The 12531-nt window shown below is 38.4% G+C and overlaps 1 protein-coding gene across 1 annotated transcript in view; it reads right to left on the bottom strand.

The window, feature by feature from the left end:
* SCML2 (Scm polycomb group protein like 2) overlaps window positions 1-12531 on the bottom strand; it is a 56481-nt gene that overhangs the window by 11800 nt on the left and 32150 nt on the right. The window contains exons 7-9 of the mRNA XM_062488051.1: window positions 9802-10052; window positions 4659-4794; window positions 2612-2815 (exon numbers count right to left, since the gene is read on the bottom strand). Coding sequence (XP_062344035.1) covers window positions 2612-2815; window positions 4659-4794; window positions 9802-10052 — 591 coding nt within the window. The remainder of the gene's footprint in view (window positions 1-2611; window positions 2816-4658; window positions 4795-9801; window positions 10053-12531) is intronic.

The following is a 12531-nucleotide window of genomic DNA, read 5'->3' on the forward strand; positions in this document are numbered from 1 at the left end:
AAATATTGAAAAGAACAATGTTATTCAAGAGTTGTGAGGAGGATAAAGCAAGAAACAAGCTGAGGTGTTGTGACTGCCCCAGCAAAACACTTCATGAGAAAAATCCACAAATAAAAATTCAGAGCAAATGCAGCTCCCCTGGACTTTTAACATCTGAGAGCAACCATAAAAACTCCAACCAAGGGCATGGGATCCACATCCACAGGCTCAACTGTCTACTCTGCTTGGGAAAAAACATAAACATCTTACTTCCCCAATAAATGCTAGGGGAAAAAATAAAACCTTCTGAAAAATTGAACCTCTGAGGTTCAATAACCTCAATTTTAACGATATATAAAGAGGGACTGGAGCTTGTGCAACCCCAGCCCTCAGGATGAAGAGTCATACTCATTTCTTCACCTTCCATTCTTTAAGGATGTTTTATATACCAGGTTCAAGCTGAGAATGAAACAATCAGAGAAATGTGTTTTTCTGATAGTGACGAAACTGATCCTAGAGTCTGATTTTAATTCTCTGCTTGAGAAAATTTATCTGAGCTTCAATCTAATTCATCCCACCAAACACCACAGTCTCTGTGCTACAAAGAGAAAAAAGCAGCTGACACCACCACCACAAGTGGGCTTGCTAATCAAGCCTTTAATTTCCTCTCTTTATTTGCCTGAATTGAAAGCTTATGCATTAAGCAAAAATAAAATAGTTTACGCCTTTGTTTGAGAAAGGAAAGATGGAAAAATTCTAAATTTAATTTTATTCAAAAGAATTATTTTCTTTGGAAGCTGAACCAAAAGAACCCACTAATTATTCCATATATTCCAGCAAAATTATTTTATCCATTTCCTCATCAGCACAGTTTCCTCCTACGGCAGGTATAATACTTTCTATAAAAGCATCAGCTCACAAAAGACTTAGATTTCTTTGCTTGTTCTCTGCCACAACATTTTTTTTTCTTGACAGTCTTAAAACAAAAAAAAAAACCCAAACAAAACCGGAACAACAAGCCACCCTCCAAACCCACTTCAAAACAAAAAAACTACAACTGTAATTCCTTATTTTATTCTACTGTTGCTTCCCTCTTCTTCCTTATTATTCATGTGCACAGCTAGATGTAATGCGCTACATTAATCTAAGTCATATTTTATTCTTCACTAAATTTGTCACACACAAATTTTTGATAAAATGACACTGAGTGTTTGCTCAGCCAATTCTTAGCTACCTGTCTGACAAGGCAAGGAGAAGCAAGAGCTCAAAAACACTAGAAACCCACTGGGGCCTTGTGGCTCTCTATCAGCCAGACCAGGACTCTGCTTCCAGAGCAGTCCACATTTCCAGGTTCCTCAAATCCAGAATACAGGTCTTGGGGTGAAGCCAGGTGCACAACAATAAATCCTTTTTGTACAGAATTTTTGAATGCAAACAAGCCACAACCATATAAGGGATCTGAAACTTCCCTCTCCCGTTTGAAATTATTATTTTCAATTACTGAGTCACAGCCCAGAGATGCCACTGGCCTGTGATTTAGCCCTCCATGATAAACAATCACAAATAAAATACTGCCAATTAACAACACAGAGCATTTTGCTCTGGAAAATTGACTTGTCTGAAATAGGTACAGCAAGATATTAATAATATACCAAACATACATGTATATTGAAAATATAAAACAGTACCAGTTTCAAAACCACATACATACAATGCCATTACACCTCTACTACACAGCAGAGAAACAGCATCCATTTTGTGCACAAACTCAGGCGGATGCCTAAGCAAGGCTCACTGTAGTTCTGCCATTACACAGGCTGGGGTGCTGCTCTTTAAATACAGTTAGACAGCAACATTTTATGAGTACTCAACTGAACCTCTATTCCACTAATCATCTTTCACATCTGGTGTTAATATAAAGAGATTAAAGTAATGCCAAGTCTGTTACCGCCACTGATGAAATTATGAAATAATGTGCTAACTGTTAGACAGAATATTTCCTAGCCTAGAAGGAAAAAATGTCAAGCAGCAGCTATTCAGATTGAGACATAGAGATAATTTATCTACAGACCTGCCATCAGTATGTAATACAAATAAACCTATTCCATAACAGGAGACATAGGTGGATGAAGAATGACCTAAGATACTGCTACAGATCTGGGGAATGGGGTAAGGGAAGCAGCAACTTTAACATGTGGAATCACTTGCCTGGAAGCTAAACAGATTAGTTTGAGACTTGTCACCCACTTGGTTAATGCTTTAAGAACACAAACACCATGCATGGATAAGATTATGTGAATGACTTGAACTAATAATGCTGATTATTTCACTTGTAGTGAGTTTGCTTGGTAAATGTTTGACTACAGCTGCTAAATGAGGTACACAAGCTCTACTTAGTGTAAGAAGCTAACTGTATTATGCATCTGTAATTTAAACACTGCTATTGCTGTATTTTAAATTTAAAGAATTGTTCAAATCACTCTGAACTCAGAGTAAGATAAATCATACATCAATGTTCACACCTGTCTTTACACAGCTAAGAAAGTGATATAAATTAATTGTAGCTACTTCAGTTCTTGTGCCCTTCCTTACATTCAACAAGAAACAAAAGAAACAGAGTATCTTCACATACCAGTTATCATTTCCCCTCCGTGATGGCCAGATTTCAGAAATCCAAAGACTGTTTTGGCTTGATAGGCACAATCCACACAAGCCTGTACAGCCTGTTGAAGTACCACATTGACAGGACCTGGTCCAAAATGGTCTGGAAGCTGCTGTACCTTCTTCTTATCCAGGTGAGGCCCAGAATTTCCATGTTTGTTCACATAAACACACACTGAAAAGGTACAAGCCATATTTACTGCCAAGGAACCAAGACATGTTTCCAAGCTAGAGCTGCAAATTGTCATTTTAGCTTTAATCCTGTAGAAGAGTTATACTGGTCAACTCAGAAAGCCAAGCATGCACACGTACTTTCAGAGCATGCAGAAAGTGCTCTTCCACCAACGTTCTCTTGACTGAATCCTAAACTCACCTTTTTTCCTGCATTCTGAAGCCCTCTTCTACATCACTAATGTAACAAAGATGACATGATCTGTGTTTGTGTTTTGACTAATCTCTGCTCATACACTAGTTCCAGTAAAGTATGAATTCCTGGCAGGTACTCCAAACTACCAAGTCACAATTCTACAAAGCAGGCTTTACCAAGTTACTGCCTAAATTTTTTCCTGTTTGAGAAGCTGCAACAAAGAGATCCTTATGTTATAGACCAGCCACTGATGCTCATTCTGAAGTGCCCATATGGCACTAACACAGACATCCCACAGAGTGGGCTACCAAAGGCTTGTAACTTCAGAAGACCTGAACCACTCACAGGATTTCAACACAGAAATGTGGCCTGTGCTAAATAAACACTTCTTTACAAACACTGTAAGTTGGTTTAAAGTATAGCACAAAACAATCATATAGGACTTCTGTAACTACTTTTTAAAGAGACAATGTGAAAATGTCTTCCAAAACAACTGCCAAGGCAGAATAACATGGGAAATATGTAAACGATGATTTTTTTTTTCTTATTCATCCTGGCTGCCACATGACCAAGAATGCACCCAAGACATTATTACAGCTTAATGAAAAAATGTGCCTCTGTGGTGATTGAGCAATCTAAACATTCTATTACACAAAAGACTGACATATTTTCTGTAGCTTGATTTTAGATAAAAACCCAGAGCTTTTAAAAGTAAAGTATTTCTACAAGAATTTTAATGATGTAATGTCTTAATGCATATCTGTTTACTCTCTGATGTCTCCAAATTGAAGGGAACTTATTTGTACAAATAATCAAAGCTACAAATCAACAATAATAGTGTGGCATTTTCTGTCTGGGCTCAACAACTGCCTTGCAAAAGATTTATTTTCCTAGGAAAAAGGTACATATTTTCCCCTCACCCATGACTGAAATTGGGTGTAAGAAGAGCCTGACAATTTTACTATAAAAAGAGGCCTTAAATGCAAAAAAGAAAACCAAGCAAAATGATCATAATTTATGGAGTTTTTAGAAAGTTCTGAGATTTCAGCTAACAATATATGAATTGTTTCACTATACGGTTACCAGCTCCTCAATGGGTTAGTTCATTTACTAGGTTATTTCTTTTCTGCCAATCCTTTTCAAGACACATTTCATTATATTTAGAGGCACAAAAAAGCAAATATGAGGAAAGAAGAATCTATTCCCTCTGATTGACTTTACTGGGTTTTAACAGAGTTATTTCTTTTCATGTGAGGCTATACAGAGATAAAATCTCCATTTTGTTACATTACAGTGCAGCTTGCATGGGATCAGAATATAATATGGGCTTTTAGTTGCATCTATTCCCATTTCATACATTAGTGAGTGGGACAGACATGAAAGAACTGTACCGTTTCCTTCTTCACACAAGAACAAACTCCCAGGTCTAGCAGACCTATCAAAAGTCCCTGTGCCCCAGCACCTACTGCTATAATATGTGCATCAAAATACTAGTTCTTTAAAGTAACTCTGGCTCTTACAAATATCTTCAAAACAATAAGGCAGCTGGATAATGATTTACAGTAATATGTTTGCAACACATTCTTCATAAAATGCAACTACCTGACACGGAAGACATTTCACACACTCTTTTTTTAAATTTGTCTTTTACCTGTGGATATAACTGCTGCAGTTGCACCAGATAAACTGATTCCATCTTTAAGTATCTGCGTAGTGCCATTTTCCCCCTCAGGAGATGACTGAGGAGAGGGAGAGTTAGGAGTCTGTTGTTCTGACAAAATTTTTTTCTGTTAAGAGGAAAAAAAAAACCCAACAGTTTTTGCAAAATACTTAATGTTTTTTAAGGAGTCTGCACAACCTTTCTGCAATCAGTTACCATCTTAATGAATGTGTGTGGTTCCTTACTAGAAAAGTACCACACACAGCAGAGAAAGGAAAATTCAGGAAAGGAAGACAAGAAACTGTCAGTTTGCAGTTACAGCTACTTTAGTAATGCAGTAGATAACAAATTACTTAGAAAGGGCCCCATCTTTGCCTAAAAAGTCAGAAAAGAAAGAGCTCTGTATACTCATTTATAACTAAACTCTTAGGAAGAGGTATTTCAGGGTATTTTCCTGTCCATGCCCTACCAGCTAGGTTGAGCACAGCTCAGGTTAGCTGGGCTGTGTATGTATTGTCATAAAAAAACCTAAGTCATTTATAGGTGTCAACATTACAGTGCACCTGTATTTTGCCTCAGCTTGTTTCAAAGGAGTTGAAATTCTCAAGTAACCTCTTCCAGGAATTTTCAGGTGCTTCATGCAAGATATCAAACAAGAATGTAGTTACAATCCAATCATGCTGGTTGCCAAAACTTTTTCCTTTTCCAAAGCAAACTTATTTCAGCTTATACTGTGACAGATAACCAGAGTTCAGAGCACAGCGATTTAGAGATTGGTCTGTGTGCATTGCCTTCTCCACCTGAGGAGAAGAGATTTTGTTGCAATTTGGTTTGGACTGGGATTTAAAAAAGAGATGTGCACATGGAAGACATTTTACAGAATATGCTGAGTTGGAAGGGACCCAAAAGGATCACTGAGTCCAACTCCTGGCCCTACACAGGACATCACTATGAGCCACATCACGTGCCTGAGAGCATTGTCCAAACATTATCAAGCTCTGTCAGACTTGGTGTGGTGACCATTTCCCTGGGTGAAGGCTCTGTTCCAGTGCCCAGAAGAACCTTTTCCTGACATCCAACCTAAACCTTCTCCAAAGAAGAGATCAGTGATGTGTTTTCTTACTATGAAAACACATCAAAATAAAAGAAATAATAAATCAGAGTTCATCACTTTTCCCTCCACCACTTACTCTTGCATGAGAACAGGTTACATTTTGACTCTCTTACCTAGCAAAAATCAGGAATGTAAGAGATTACCCAAGGTCTTGACAGCTGAATGCAGCAGAGACTTGTGTCATGTACCATGGTTTAATGGTAAGGATTTACCATTAAAACTGATAGATAGTGAAGAGTAAAAATTCAGTCAATTTGCTAAGGAAGGCTAAGCCCTCTTCCATTTAGCAGTATTTATCCTTTAAACTTTTAGAAGCAGCCTATTTTCCAAGTAATGTCTTGAAAACCATGTAAAAAGCAATCAGAATATATACCTTCCTAAAAGAAGAAGTGCTTAACTTCTTCTCAACACCTAGGAAAACTAAATTAACTTTCTTCTGAAATTCAGGGCACTTTAAAGAAAAAATCTGTGCCACTTAGAATTCGGAGAAGATAGGTTTGGTTAGATGAAGTACTTGACAATGTGGCACTGGGTGGAATCACCACGAAGATAAGGAATAGAGACTGCCAAGGCTCAGCATTGTACTGTGAGATGAGGTGGCACAGAACCAAGTAGTGATGTATTACTTGTCAGGAATTGACCATTCATCTTAACACTGGGTGACAGAAAGGTCTCCATCCTTAATACAGAGAAAAAAAATGCATTTGGGAAGACTGAGGTTTTGATCTGAACATTCCTGAAGGCCCCCTGCAGCAGGGATTCTTGCGAGGGGGCAGTTTTCTTTTACCATGCTACCAAAAATGGGCAGTCAAATTAAGGGAAAAGATGAGGAAATGGGGAAAAATGTAGGCATGAAAACAAAATACAAACACTAAATTAAGACCAACCATCCACTCTCCACACCAATGCACACGTGTGGTGAGACTAGCTGGCTGTTTCCTACCTTCTCCTTCAGAAGGGAATATAGCACGTTATGCTTGCTCAGCTGAGGCTCTCATTTTGCAGCCCCCTAGTGAAAGGCAGCCAGCTGCAAGCCCAGAACCCTGTTGTTTCATCAGACAGGCCACATTCCCAGCAGGACTGGGTACAGTGGCTGGGGCTGGCTGGCCCCTGCCAGCTGGGAGGGCACATGAGCTCTGTCTGCCTGCAGAGAACAGGGCTCACAGCTTGTACCACCAGGACAACTTCACTAGCTTAATGATTAAAAACTTTTTTGTGGGGTTGAATTTAGGGCTGGTACCGACACTCAGGTGAAGGGGTTTCCTCAAGAAATTCTGAAAGGAATTCTTTGCACTGTCATGTAAAGTGCACTTTTAAAATATAATGAAAGAGATGTACAGAGGTTTCTTCTTAATTATGGAAGATTAAAACCATACAGTGCAAGCTGTGAGAAACAAACAAAAAACAAAATCCAACATGCATCTCATACTTACAGAGCTCAGAAAAATTTTAAACAAAGGAGAAAAATGATTGAACAGCTCAGTATTTCTAGCTGTATAACAAAACTTAATATCTGCAAAATGACAAATACTACAGCATAAAAACCTAAAGGGGCAAAGAAATTCAAACAACTCTGCAGACAGACAGGCAGATACCAATGTCCCTAAATACACCAAATAGCCAGCACACACTTAAAGCACAACCATTTAGTGCAACATCTAGAGGGTTTTTGGGGTTTTTTTGCATCAGTCCATGGGGGTGGGTGGAAGAAAAAAAAGCCTCTCTCAAGCCTCTAAGCACAGACCACTTGCATAATTGCATACATACTGTGAGGTTTACAAGCTGTATGGCTGCACTTCATGTCAGACACACCCTGTCCACAGAACTCCCACAAAGCCCCATTTCCTCTCTTTACCCTTATGCGAACAGGTGTAATAGTCCAAAGAAAAGTTTGCACATATGTATAACATCTTGGCAATTTAACCACTTACCAAAGCAATAACGGCCTTCTGTGAATTCTCAAAAGGAGCTAATTTTTCAAGTTTTTAGTGCTAAAGTTAACAAGGCAAAAGTCCCAAATTAGATGTATCAAACCTAGATTTTGCAAAACCTCTCTGTTGCCTGGTCCCACAGAGGAAATCAGGAGTCCACAGAGGTACCTCAGACTTCCTGCCTCAGGACAGGGTATGTCAGCATTAATATACATTCCCCAAACAGTACTTCCAAGCACTTCATGCAAACCAGGTGTCAAATGCTCCAAGCAGACATTTTTCAGACACCCAGGGCCCAGAAGCCTCTTCTAATGACAAGGTGCCTTCCAACCACTGTTTCAAAACATAGATAAAGCCTCTTGATTTCTTTTTAATGAGAGCTAGAGGACCAAATTCTTACATGCAAGTGCACATCCTGCCACACCTGAATAAGACCTTAAGATATGAATGTCCTGTGTTCAATGCTGTCTTTTAAAGCCCCATCCAGACTTATGAAGAACACCCCACCCACCAGCTAAACCTGGATAGCAGCAACCTTAAGCTCTGTCACTGTGCATTTTTATACAGCAAGTAAGACAGAAACAAAACTCGATACTAATTCCATCAGTCACCTACCAGTTTGGATGTCTGACTGCAAAGGGCAGGCAGCAAAGAAGAGTGCTCAGCTTCCAATTTATGGTCCCCAAAATTATTTCTTATCTTGTCATCATAATTTCAACAAAGTGCTGCTTCCAGTTTCATACTAGAGCTTCCAGCTATGCTCTAATAATATTACTTCACACCAACCAGCACCATCACTGGAAGGGAGAATCCCAACCTTGCCATTACTCCACTTCTTCCCACCCATCATTAGGAATAGATCCCACCACACACACTGATATAGACTGGAGGAGAAAAGCCCCAAAACCTCTACTTTTCGATTCTTGTGGGGAGGAAAGGGGAATGAACACACACACACACAAAAACCAAAAAAAACCCAAAAAACCCCCAAAAAACCAACCAAACAAACAAAAAAAAAGACACCAAAAAAAACCAACCCAAAAAACACCAGGAAAAAGCACTGCCCCCCCACACCTCCTCACTAGTGATGCAAGCAGGAAGGAGCACAAGGACAGACTCAAATTGCCTGAGGAAAGACCTTTCAGGATTGCTACTCTTCTTGGACAGCCTGCTGTGCATGAGCAAGCCTCAGAAAACAGACTGTACTTCCATGGCAATCCAAATTGCCCTAAGCCTGCCCTGCTGTGATCCTATTCTTCCTTGCAGCAGCTGTAGCATTTGAGCTTTTTTGGGGTGGAGCAGACAAAGAAGGAAGTAGGAGGGATGGATGCTGTGCTGTCTACCAGTTGAGCTGCCTGAACTGGCTCACTCAGATTGTTCATCCACAGTGCTGCTGTCAGTGGCAGCAGGAAGTGAGGTAAGGGGACAGCAGTTCCAATGCTTCTCTGACCAAACTCCAGAGTTTGGAGCTCCACCAGAGCTGAAGCTGGAGGCAGCTGCCAACACTCCAGGTCTGACTCAGCTGGGAAGGGAGAAAGGCATCATGTCTTTCAGACCAGGGCAGAATTAGGTCCACATCTGGAGAAAAAAGAAGCTTCCTGCTTCATGCTAGAAACTCCAGGATTAGGGGGTATCCATGAGATTAATTTGTCAAATCCAGCTGTATGCTCAGAAGCCTAAATTACACAATAAAGCCCAAGCTATTTTTAATTCTTTGTTTCTAAACCTGAAAAAAACCCCAAAACTGCAAGCTATATGTATGGTTCAGTAACAAACTAACCCAAACTAAAAACCTTAAAGGCTTCCCTGTCTCTCTATCTCAGAATAGCATTTTTCAACACCAATTACTCACCCATAAATAAAACAGTAATCTTGTTTAGGAATAAAATAATCCACAGAATCTTATACTAAAATATTCCAGAAAAGCTATTCTAAATTTTTTCTTGTAATCAGTTGCTGAAAAACAGTAAAGCCCTGAAGGCTGAAGAGAAGACAGAAAATTAAGTAGTAATAATATTAATAATAATAATAAAAAAAATCTCACTACAAAATTTTGCAATATAAAGTAAAGTAGTAGATAAGGACTAACCTTTTTTCCAGGTTTTAAACTTTTTTTCCTTGTTTTAAGATTTTCAGTATGAGAGGTGCTTTTTGTCAGGGGAATATTTTTAGGAGACCTGCCCTTCTTGGGAACTTCAGACTGTCCAGGGGGTTTGCCCCGACCTGGTTTCCTGCTCCGCTGCGCTGGTACTGGAGCAGATTTCTGTGGAGACTGCATTGAACGCCGGGTCACTTTGGAAGGGGAAGATTGGATTTTTGCACTGCTCTTTGTAATGGAAACTGAGGAAAAACAAAAACAAAAGGGAAGGGAGGGAAAACCTCAAAATGAACAATGGAAAGCAACTTTTCTAACAAAGGCTTAAAAAAATAAAAGTGTACTGCACAATTTACATTGTAAAATGAATATACTTTTTATTTTGAACTTAAGTGGCTGGCATGAAACTATAGAACTTCATTGAAGCCAAAGAGAGAATTGTTTGTACCCGTTCTTTTAGAGGGATTTTCCTAAGAGAAAAACATTCAAATAAAAATTGGGAAAAAAATCCAAGAATTAATCCACTCACCTTATAAATGCTTCTCATAATTTAATTACAATATTTATAAATTGCCATTCATCAAGAAGGCCTTCAAAAATACTTCACAAATTATACAGCCTATAATACTCCCTTTTCTGCTAAGAGCAGTTTCCGCAATTACAAGACATGCAAACTACATCTAGGGAGCTACAAAACAACTTTGAGCAGCAAAGAAAATCATCCCAGTGACAAGGAGAAACTGATGACAGGCAAAATGTCTTGAATGAGTATCTATCTGAGATGCTGATTTAGAAAGTTAAGTTCACATAACTATACTCAAGATTTTTCTACCTGGTGCCATTTTGTAGAAGGGATTCCAAAAATCAAACACAAAGTGTTATTTTTCTTCATGCTTAATGCTGAAGTGATTTTTCTCCCAGAAAATGGGTTAATCTCCCATCCCAATCCAATATGGAATCCCAACAGATACCCACTTGGATATTTTCCAATATGCATATGATGTGACAGCATTATAATCTGGTGTGAGGCTCTAGAGATGCAATCAGATTTCATTAAATCAGAACTTCCTTGTGAACAGGTCTTTGCCACCAAACTCACTCTTCTCTGAAATAATGATGGTTTTATTTTAACAACTGCCTTCCCAATTGACAGATTTGAACACCAAAAGGATGCTGAACAGAACATGAGGACATATCCTCAATGAAAAGATGCACCATGCTACTGCACCATGCTACAGCAGCACCTGTGGCCAACAAAACACAAATACTAATGGACAAATACTCCATTCTGTTGGCCCAACTGCTGGCAGCCAAAAAGATGCATAAATTGCAGGACAGGTAAGCAGAAGATTAAATAGGGAAATTTTTTACATCGAACCACCTTTGTTGAAAGGCATGGGAAAGAAACACACAAAATATTTGAAATAATTTGAATCCTTTACACTAAAACTAGACAGTTGTCAAATGTCACACTGACCCTATCACAGCCTTTTGCATCTTGCTAATCGTAAAATTCATGTGATTCACCCTAACCTTAAATACCATAAACTTAATGCAACATAACTTAGAGAAGTATTGCCAAGTTAGAGTTAAAGCAGGCTTTGACTGTGTTGGTCACCACTGCCTGATTCAAAGCACTAATTCATAATGGAAAGGGAGCATAGGGGGCTGTTAATTCTGGATTTTTGTGATTTTGGAATCTTTCTTCCCTGAAAATATTAGTATGTTGAAGCTTTCTGTCAAGCAAGTAAAACAAAAAAATAAAACAGAAATGAGAGATTGAGAAAATAAAATATTTAAAGACTGAGTAACAGTTTAAATGTCTAGCTCTATGAATCATATTCAACTTAACAGTCCAGCACCTTGCTTTACAACTGTTTCTTTAACTATGTATCTTTATTCAGGAGTTAACTGTTTAAGTATTTGAAATAGAAAATAGAAATAGAAAATATCACTGTAAGACGAAACACACACTGCACACAGACTTCTTATAAAATACAAGTATTACTGACACACATTTCTAAAGCAGTAGGAGCATTTACATACATTGCTCTTTGCCTGATTCAGTTAATAATCTAATATTCCTCAATGGCAGTTCAGAAGAAATCTCTTCATCATGGCTGGTTGCAATCCTAATACATTAAATGCAGACCTGATATCCCTAAGTATCTGTGAAGGACCACCTTCTGGATGTACAAAGTGATCAGTTTCCTTTTATTTATGTATGCCAAAACATATTTTCACATGCATTGACAACTTAAAATAAGATTAACAGAATTTTAACCAAATGCTGCCACAGCATTACTCTTAGGTTCCTGAATTGCTGAATGACAACTCACATTAAGCTGTATATCTAGAAAGCAAAACAGTATCAACTGTATGCTGTACAATACTACATATTGTATTATATTTACAACAATATAAAATGTGGCTATTTTTATTTATTTGTGCTACACAGCTACACATAGAACAAAACAATCACAACCATTTAAAAAGTGGTGTTTAACAAATTATTTGTGTTTCTGCCTATGCTGAAATCTAGCAAATGCATTTCTATTCTCACACAGTAAAGACACAGCTGTTGTTAAATACACACTGCTTTCAAGTCAACAGGTTCTAGGAGTACAGGTATGAGTTCTGAACACTGGGCAATCCCTATTCCTTTCCAGAAGGACATTTACCAGACAAAGAATAACAAAGCAAACAGCTCCAGCCACTTCATGC

This window comes from Cinclus cinclus, chromosome 2 (assembly GCF_963662255.1).
Source record: "Cinclus cinclus chromosome 2, bCinCin1.1, whole genome shotgun sequence".
Classification (NCBI taxonomy): domain Eukaryota; kingdom Metazoa; phylum Chordata; class Aves; order Passeriformes; family Cinclidae; genus Cinclus; species Cinclus cinclus.